Raw genomic sequence first — 9,271 nt, 5'->3', positions numbered from 1 at the left:
ATCGATAACAGATAAACGACAATCCACTGGACTTGGTTTCCAAGGTTTGAAGACGTTTCGCTTCCTATCCAGGAAGCTTTCTCAATTCAAACGTCTGGATCCGCAGTGAGTTTGAGGCTTTATATAGACAAGGCCTTGTATTTCTTAGAAACATGCAAACTGAAACCGACGAGCGGGTCGTTTGGTTCCATTGTTAGCCTGTAATATCTGAAACCTGTCTATGAGCGAAACGTCTTCAAACCTTGGAAACCAAGTCCAGTGGATTGTTTTTTAAACTTTTACGGAATCAAAGTAAAGCTGAATAATCAAAAGAAAACAGAACCAAGACCGTGACAGGTGACCTGGCTACACTGGTTATATAACTTCTCTGTCTAAATGTTTTTCTTTGGGACTTGGATATATTTTATTCTTGGCTTCCTGTTAATCAGATGAGTCAGAAACGGATCAGCATTGTGAAGAAAACAACTAAATTCTAATGATGGGAACATACCTGGCGGACTGCTTTGACATGTAGATCTACTTGTTTGTGGGCAGGTCTTTGATAAACAGGCCAAAATACAACACGCAAGAAAACGACAACGCCAACAGAAGCTGCTGCTGGAGGAAAAACTGTGAAATGCTAAATTAGCATTTTTCCAAAAATGGCAATGGAAGGAGAATGTGTTTGTTTACGTGCAGACGCATCAAACCTGGCAACCGCTTCCTTTGCTGTGAGAAATACAATTCAAGTCCCTGTTTGCATACAGGGCCAGGCACATTGGTATGTTTTCAACACTTCACAGATGCTGCTTGTCCTGCCCGTATTTATACGTCATTGACTATTCAACACCCCCCACGAGCCATTCTGTCAACTCAGCTAAAAGGGCTTGGCATGTTCCAAGGTGTGTCAGCACACCTCGTCAAAAGAACCATGTTCTGCTATGTTCACGGCGCCACAGACATGAGATTAAACGTGCAGAGGGAGATGGATAAGCGTTACATCCCAGTAAACAGTTCGAAGACGCTGCTCTTGTACTGTAAACTAAACCGGGCTCAGCTGAACCCTCAAAAGTCTGTGTGATTGTTTAGTATACTGCAGCCAACAGCCGTTGGTTCACAAGCGGCGCGTGTTTTCTTGTGTGTTTGTGCTAAACCTGTATGTCAAGACAGGCTGGTACACGTCAGCCTATGAGCTTTTCATGTTCCTGCCTGGAGAAGAAAAACTTTGGGGATGAGAAGCATTAAAGCAAAGCACTGGTATGAAGAATACAGAGACACAGTCAACAAAGAACGATGAAAGTGTTTAAAAAAGGACTTAATCAGATTTCCGCATAAAGAAAGGAGACGTGAAAGTAGATTGGCTCTAGGAAAGAAAATAATGCTTTCGGTTGTTAACCTGTCTGAAGTTTATCCCTCATTTTCTACAGTTATAACTTACATTTAAGGTATAAGTACCATTTAATATGAAAGTGATAAGAAACTACCATGTGATCACGTTATTTTTTAATAATTGCAACATGAAAGACAAAAAAGGGGTAGTGATTCTGTCTACTGCAACATTTTTTCCTGTAAAATTCCAGTTTGCTAAGGAAGTTAAGCCTCATTCAAGTGCTTACTCTGCATATCGTCACCGTGAGACAAAAAAAAGAGCATCTCCATTTTGAAGCAAATTGGGGATTTTAAGGGAAAATAAACTCTATTGGTCTGCATCTACATCTGTGTGGTTTCATTGATTTTTTAATAGGCTGCGTATGCCTTTGAATGTATTGATTTTAATGATTGTCTTTTTACTCTGTTTTTAATGTTATGGTCTTTTAACCTTGTTTTAATTTTCCCTTTTTTTTTTTTAAATGTAGCACTTTGTAGCACTTTGAGATTTGAAGTCAAATGTAAAGTGTGTTACAAATAAAATTCATTCTTATTATTATTATTATTGATGAATGTTATCTACTGAGAAATATCAAAAAGGAGATGTGACTTTAACTAAACTGCAGTTTACATTTAGCACTTTTTTTCATGAAAAAATTTAAATTTAGTCGAAAAAGTGTATGATTAATGTGACATGTATGTATTTTTTTTCAAGAATCAGAAATTTTATTTTCATTAAAGCGACATCTTGCTCAGAATGCATGTTTAGGAGAAATTAAAAGAAACATAGAAAAAGATAAGAGGTAAAGGATCGGTCTGTACTGTTCATTGGTCCATCACAAAAACAATTAAAGCAAAAAAAAATTCTGCAGAAAAAATTAAACCACCTGTTGCATTTAGTAGTTTTCTGAAAAAAAAAAATGCAGAAAAAAAACTTTGAACCAATAAATATGTTCTTTTCTTTTAATTAATGCAGTTGATTACCTAAAAACCAAATAATAAAAAGAGGCGATTGTATTATAAATCAACCCTATGTATAAGACATCAGATCCTTTATTAGAAGCTCTTATTTATTGTAATTATAATTTAATTATAACTACAACTAATGACAAATTATAACAAAGATTATAATATCAAATCAAACCAGTTAAATAAATCAAAGATAAATATGTAAAACAGAATTGTGGGCTTAATTCAAGTCTGCTTAAAAGTTTATTTTCAAACCTCACTTTTTACATCAGTTGCTTCACTGGAGGCATGTGCAAATTTATTAGTTTCTTTTTTTAAACTAAGAAATCAAACGTCAACTGGATGATGGACCAAAAGTTTTTCAAAAGATTGTTTTGAGCTTTAAAATTAAACGAAATATTACTTTTGATTGTAATATTTAATGGGATTTTCATCAACCTTGTCCAAGCTTTTTGCTTGTAGAACATGTTGGGTTGTTTAGGAATGATCTTTTTTTACACATTTCTCCTCTTAAAGAAGTGTTTCAGTTTCCTGCCTTCCAGCCCAGACATGCTTACATAAAGAAAAACACAGACTGTTACCTTGAAAGCAACCCTGTGAGCCTCCTGCGACCTTCACATTCCCATCTCCATGCCTGCTTCGTTGCATATTTTGTTTTACAAAAACAAAAACTTTTTTTCCAAGTGTTTTTCAAGAATCCATCCTATTCTGTTGATCCAAATACTCAGCAAACTCAACATTGGTGCATAGTGGTGAGTTTGAGCTTCAATGGTATTAATTTTCCAACCTTTTCATCGATCATCTATTATAGGATAGAGGCACCTGATCAGCATTATTTCTAACATCAAAATCAGGCGTTTGTTTCATTTTTCTCTGACTGACTGTGTTTTAATGTAATATTCAAAAGCTGAAGGGGAAATTATCTGTTTTTGGAAACAAAACGGATGAAAGGAAGGTTGTTGGAGTAAGGATGGAAAGTAGGAAGCATGTTTCAGATGCATCACATAAATACTTATGAAAAGTAAAAATGCTTCAGAGCATGAAGTCCATAATCATTAACATGTGTAGGGAAAGTTTGGCTCAACTGTCTAATTTAAGGAAACTTTAAAAGCTTGGATTGGATTTTTCTTTATAGATTTTTTTTTGTATATACGTTTTTCCAAAAGCATGTGGCTTGAGGCTGACGACTTCCAACAGAACTGGCTTTATCCTGAAACCAACATTCATTATGTGTCATTCAGCTGTAACCGCTGATGACAATTTTCAGAACTTTAACCGCAGCGCATGGAAACTTGTGGCGAGCAGCGTGGGCTACACACCCACATGAGGGAGGGGGGGGGTCTCCAAGGAGATCAGATCTGGTGTTTACCAGTCATATGGGGATAAGGCTGGGCATCTATAAAACACATTCCTCTATAAGTTCCTCGTTTCTCTTTGTGGCGACAGTGGCGTCAGATGCAGGAGTTTGCCCTGCAACCAGAGGGGTGCCGGTTCAAGGTCTGATTTTCAGTGTTGTTGTGTCCTTGGGCAAGGCCTTTCACCCGCATTGCCTACTGATGGTGGTCAGAGAGATTGGTGTATGGCAGCCTCAGTGAGCCACAGGGCAGCTGTAGCTACAATGTAATTTGCCACCATCAGTGTGTGAGTGGTGTGTGAATGACTGAATGTAGTGCAAAGCGCGTCAATTCTTCTGCCTTGAAAAAGCAAGTTGAGGCAATTTACCATTTTGTTTCTTCACTAAGTTTTTTACCAACTGAAGTTTTTTATATTCTAGAACAGATATCTTCAACAGGGGTCCGCAAACACCTAGGGGGTCCACGGAGGTACTAAATAGAGGTCGCCATTGTTTTGGTTGATTAGACTTTTTTTATATTTCCCCCCTGCAATTTTCTCCACCAATTGAAATTTCTTTAAATCCACATTAAAGGAATAGTACACCCAAAACATGATTAGCCTTCATTTTCTACTCAACCCCATGCTGAACAACACTCTGGAGTACTTTTTTGATATCTCAAATGCATCTGGAGATCTGGGAGGCTTCTTGCTGTCTGCTGACATTCAAATAATGGAGGTCTATGGCGCCCGAGGCAGAAAGGTCCATAAAAGTCCACAAAAAACGTGTCAATATTCCTCCATACTGCTCGTCCAATGTATTCCAAGTGTCCTGAGTGGGTAGCATCCAGAATTTACTCGAAACAAAGTCATTTAGAATGTTTTTAGAGCGTAAACAGTAGTGTATAGGATTTCCTAAAAGCGCGTTCACGAGTCTACGGAAACCGCGGCAGACCAAACCAGATGAAAGTGCGCATTCAGCGTCTGCTCTGCCAATAATGCAAGCGTAGAAGAAGAAATGTGCTGTTTACCTGTGCAAAGAAAGAAACAACGAAAGAAAAATGTCTGAGGACTTCAGTGTTGAGGAAGAGCATGAGTTCTTTGCCGAGCTGAATGGGCTGGTTTGGTCTGCCGGCTTCCGTAGCGTCGTGATCGCGCAGGTGCGCGCTTTCAGGAAATCCTATACACTACTGTTTATGCTCTAAAAACATTCTAAATGACTTCGTTTCGAGTAAATTCTGGATGCTACCCACTCAGGACACTTGGAATACATTGGACGAGCAGTATGGAGGAATATTGACACGTTTTTTGTGGACTTTTATGGACCTTTCTGCCTCGGGCACCATAGACCTCCATTATTTGAATGTCAGCAGACAGCAAGAAGCCTCCCAGATCTCCAGATGCATTTGAGATATCAAAAAAGTACTCCAGAGTGTTGTTCAGCATGGGGGTGAGTAGAAAATGAAGGCTAATCATGTTTTGGGTGTACTATTCCTTTAACATGAATTCAGCACACTGTAGTAAACAGATAAATGGATGCAGATGTCTTTCAGTCATCAATGCACACATTCAGCGACACACTGGAGCTCTTTCAAGCTGGACACCGTTTCATTCACAACACCCCTCCCATCAATGAGAAATCCGAATTAGAAACACTTTAAAAATCCAAGAGTTACAACTCCATCTGTAATAGAGTGAATAGGACCAGTCTGATAGAACACAATTTCATACAATACATATAATTAGGGGGTCCCCGCTCCATCTCGCCAACAGTTTTGGCCTGGTCCTTGGCCTGGAAAACATTGAAGACTAAAGTTCTAGTTATATAAAGTTGTATAAGTTATAGTTCTACAACTTTTCACAAGTTTGCATCAGTTTTACCACTAGCAGAAAGTGATATGTAAATGTGAAATGAAGGGAAGTGGAGACCCCATCTTTTCATTGTCTCATCGTGCATCCTTGCAGGGATGAAAGGCGCTGGTGTCTCCAGCTTCCTCTGGGAGGGTCAGGTAACACCCTGGAGAGGTTGCCAGTCCATCGCAAAGCAGGGACGACCATGCACACAAATACTCATTTCTAGTCTGAAAGTAAACCTAAAAGTTTTGTTTCTGGACTGTGGAGGTAACATAAAGTATCTGGAGAACACCAACAGATGTAGAGGGACGAGATGGAAACTCCAATCCTCTAAAGATGTCCAGCTAGGATTTTAAAAACCTGCCTTTTCAGTGAAATGCAAACAAAATGTTAGGAGCGCTTTGCATTTTTTATCTGCTGAAAGTCATTGGATTGTAGAAACGGCATGATACTGCCACCACCATGCTTCACCATGAGGTTGGTGACCATAGTTTGATTAACACTGTATGTTGGCCACTCCACTATTTACATGTAGATCAAATATTGTGTTTTGCTGTTATTTTTATGTGAGCAATTTTCCTCCAGATGTTTGCTGTTTCTCCAACATAGCTTAGTGAGAAACTGAGCAGCTTGAGGTGGAAACATTCTGCCACTCCTTTAGCCTTAGGCTTCTTGGCTACTTCTCTGACTGATGCATGTCAGTTGAACCATGTTTTGGTAAATTTCCAATTATTTCACACTCCCTCTGTTTTGAGATGAACGACTGAGCTGTGAGACGTTCAATGACGTCCAATAACTTTAACTTGATTGTTTTTCTTGGTCTTTATGATGCAGTTTAAACACTGATGATCTCTAATGAACTTAAAAATCTGTATTATACATTAAATTACATAAAAACTGATGATTTTGTGAGATATTTCAAAATATCTCATTGGTCCTTTGAAGTACTCCGAAACGATGCACTACTCTAGCAGAAAAGATTCAAACAGGTTTCACTGGAATCATAGGTGAAGAACTGCATAACAGTGACTACAAGCAAAGCTCAGGGTGGAGCAGCACCAAATTATTGTGTTTGTTTAATATCAGAAGTCTTTCTCCAAGTCCAATAATGAAAACCAAATGTCTTTGGGAAAGGCCAGCGCATGTCGAAACCACAGAGGAAGAGGAGCAGCTGCTGCGCTTTTTCTTCCAGAAATCTGTGAATCTGATGATGTAATTTCAGCAGCTTTCTTCAAACTACAAGGAAGTAAATGTGTGCACATGTACGTTTAATGTGTTATATCTGCCATGAAACTGAGACATGTGCCATCTTGTTTTACTGCTGTGTTTCAGACAAAGCCTGGAGTGAGTCATGTGAACTGAGGTCCTGCAAGCTTTGCCTCATGAACATTTCAGGAGGATCCCTCATCCTTCTGTCAGCCTGTTGTGGCTGATCTGCAGGCACATGCTCACTGTAAACAAAAGCAGCTTGCTGCTGCACCGAATCCCGTGCCTGGTCGTCTGGATGGAAATATTCAATCAATATAATCCACTTAACAGAGATAAAAGCAGATTACTTCAAGGTTAAACAACCTGTAGCCTCCTGTATGAATTGCAGATGACGTCCTAAATTACCCACTTTATTAAAACATGATCCATTAGTAGCTCTGTCTGCGCGCAGGGGTCAGTTTTAATAAAAGGATGGGATCCATTACTGTTTATTTCACGACATATCCTGAAATCCCCCTGCGAACGGGAAGCAGGTGGACTTATCTCCCTCCAAGTGGCCACTTCACAGTCTCCATACGTGCGCAAGCACGGATGCGCATTAATGGGCAGGAAAGGGAGGTTTTGCGAAAACACAAAGACAATGCGACCAACGTCTTATGCCGGTAAAGTCGTTAGGAGTTACAGCCAAGGATGTCTAACAGGAATTCTTAAACGATCCACCCGGTGCCAAAGTTTCCCCGCTTCCCAATGACGCACGAGAGCGCATTGAGATGAAGGTTAGGGGTCCCTGCGGGGTCCTTCTCACTACGAGGTAGACAATTAGGATTATTTACTTCTAACCCGAGTTATTTATGGCATCCCATCACAGGATTGCTGCTTTTTTCTTTTTCTTTTTTTGCTAACTTCCAATAAAGTTTCACATGCGCGACTCAAAAACAGACAGCAATCTTTAATAGTCTTAAATAAAAAGATAAGATCATCAAACACAAGATTTTTTTCCACGTCACTCACCTGAAGCTGCGAGTCCGAACAGGACAGCGAAAACATAGAGTCCTTTTACGCACATTTGGACGGCGGGTCAGCTGAGCGCGCGCTGATGGGGGGGCAAGGAGTCAGTAAAGCCACTCCACTCAAAATTCTTCCACGGACTGACTCACAGACACAGTGAAACTCTTTGTAGAGGGATATAAACATCAAAAAACACGTCACGATAGGTCCTCTCCTTCGGCTTTCCTGTCCAAAAAGCGCATCCCAGCTCGCCTTCTGGCGTCAAACGCTTCCCTTCATGCGCCCTCCCACCATCATTCCGGGCGGAGTGAAAAGAAAAAGGAAGAAAGGGGAACTGAAGCAATCTCTGCTGCGCTCTCACATCTGCTCAGAGCTCACGAGTTAAACCCCAAACCAGTCATCAGACCAGTTCTGCGGCTGAAGGCGAAGATATTCCACAGATTGAACCATGACCTGGAAAAATCTAATCCGTTTCAAACTTTCTCTCTCTCTCAAACCTTTAGGCTTTTTACTTATGGAAGAGGACTAGGGCCTCTGAAAAAAAAAAAAAAAAAAGAAAAGTTAACTGATTCTGACTTTAATCTCAGAATTCTGACTGATAACAAACATGTTAGCATCAAGCCATAGCCATGTCTGTTTTAGAGACTAGCTCTCTTGTTAAAGTTGCCTAATTTCGTCATTTTTCACCAATGTGTCACTGGACTTCTCAAACAACTCACATCTTTGTCAGTGAAGCCGAGTGCTCTCACATCTCTTCCTTCATGGTGCCCATACATTAAAGATGAGATTAAGGTCAGAATTCTGAGAAAAAAGTCAGAATTCTGAGATTAAAGTCAGAATTCTGAGATTAAAGTCAGAATTCTAAGAAAAAAGTCAGAATTCTGAGATTAAAGTCAGAATTCTGAGAATAAAAGTCAGAATTCTGAGATTAAAGTTAGAATTCTGATATTAAAGTCAGAATTCTAAGAAAAAAGTCAGAATTCTGACTTTTTTCCCATACTAAACTGAAATAAAATTTAAAAATCGGTTAACTTTTTTTTTTCAGTGGCCCTAATCCTCTTCCGTATTTTACTACATGCTAAGGAAGTCTGTGGAATTTTAAATGTATTCTCAAATAAACTGAATCTAAATCAAAGTAGTAAAAGTTTAACCAGGCCTTTATTATATCTCTGGTTTTCTGCTTTCCATGTCTAATTCTTCTATGAAATGTGACATCGCTAACCAATGGCATAAATATTGGTGAGCAGAGGCTGCAGTAGCTTGGGGGCCCCCCACCTCTTAGGGGCCCCATCACTGACACCTGGTTGGCCCCCTTTGCAATTATGGTTTAGGACGTCTGATTGGAGACTTAATGGGGCGAAAAATCCCTTTCAAAACCCACCAAATATTAAACCGACTGACCGTACCTTATTTTACAACAACACATGTCAGATTTCAAAATGATGGTGAGCCGTTTAAACCAGACATCAATAGCAAAGCAGACAGTGGTACTTTTAATTACTATGTTAATAACTGTTTATAGTTGACTAGATGGTTGGTAAAAAATACACTC

The 9,271-nt window shown here is 39.5% G+C and overlaps 1 protein-coding gene across 1 annotated transcript in view; it reads right to left on the bottom strand.

Annotated features, from left to right (window-relative positions):
* The window catches only part of LOC107102730 (myelin protein zero-like protein 2), a 37,489-nt gene extending 29,455 nt beyond the window's left edge, over window positions 1-8,034 (bottom strand). The window contains exon 1 of the mRNA XM_015402140.1: window positions 7,723-8,034. Within this exon, the coding sequence (XP_015257626.1) occupies window positions 7,723-7,777 (55 nt within the window). The 5' untranslated portion in view covers window positions 7,778-8,034. The remainder of the gene's footprint in view (window positions 1-7,722) is intronic.
* Between the last annotated feature and the right edge of the window lie 1,237 nt (window positions 8,035-9,271).

This window comes from Cyprinodon variegatus, unplaced genomic scaffold (genome assembly GCF_000732505.1).
Source record: "Cyprinodon variegatus isolate N-32 unplaced genomic scaffold, C_variegatus-1.0 Scaffold33, whole genome shotgun sequence".
NCBI classification, from domain to species: domain Eukaryota; kingdom Metazoa; phylum Chordata; class Actinopteri; order Cyprinodontiformes; family Cyprinodontidae; genus Cyprinodon; species Cyprinodon variegatus.
This window is presented reverse-complemented; position numbering and strand designations above follow the sequence as displayed.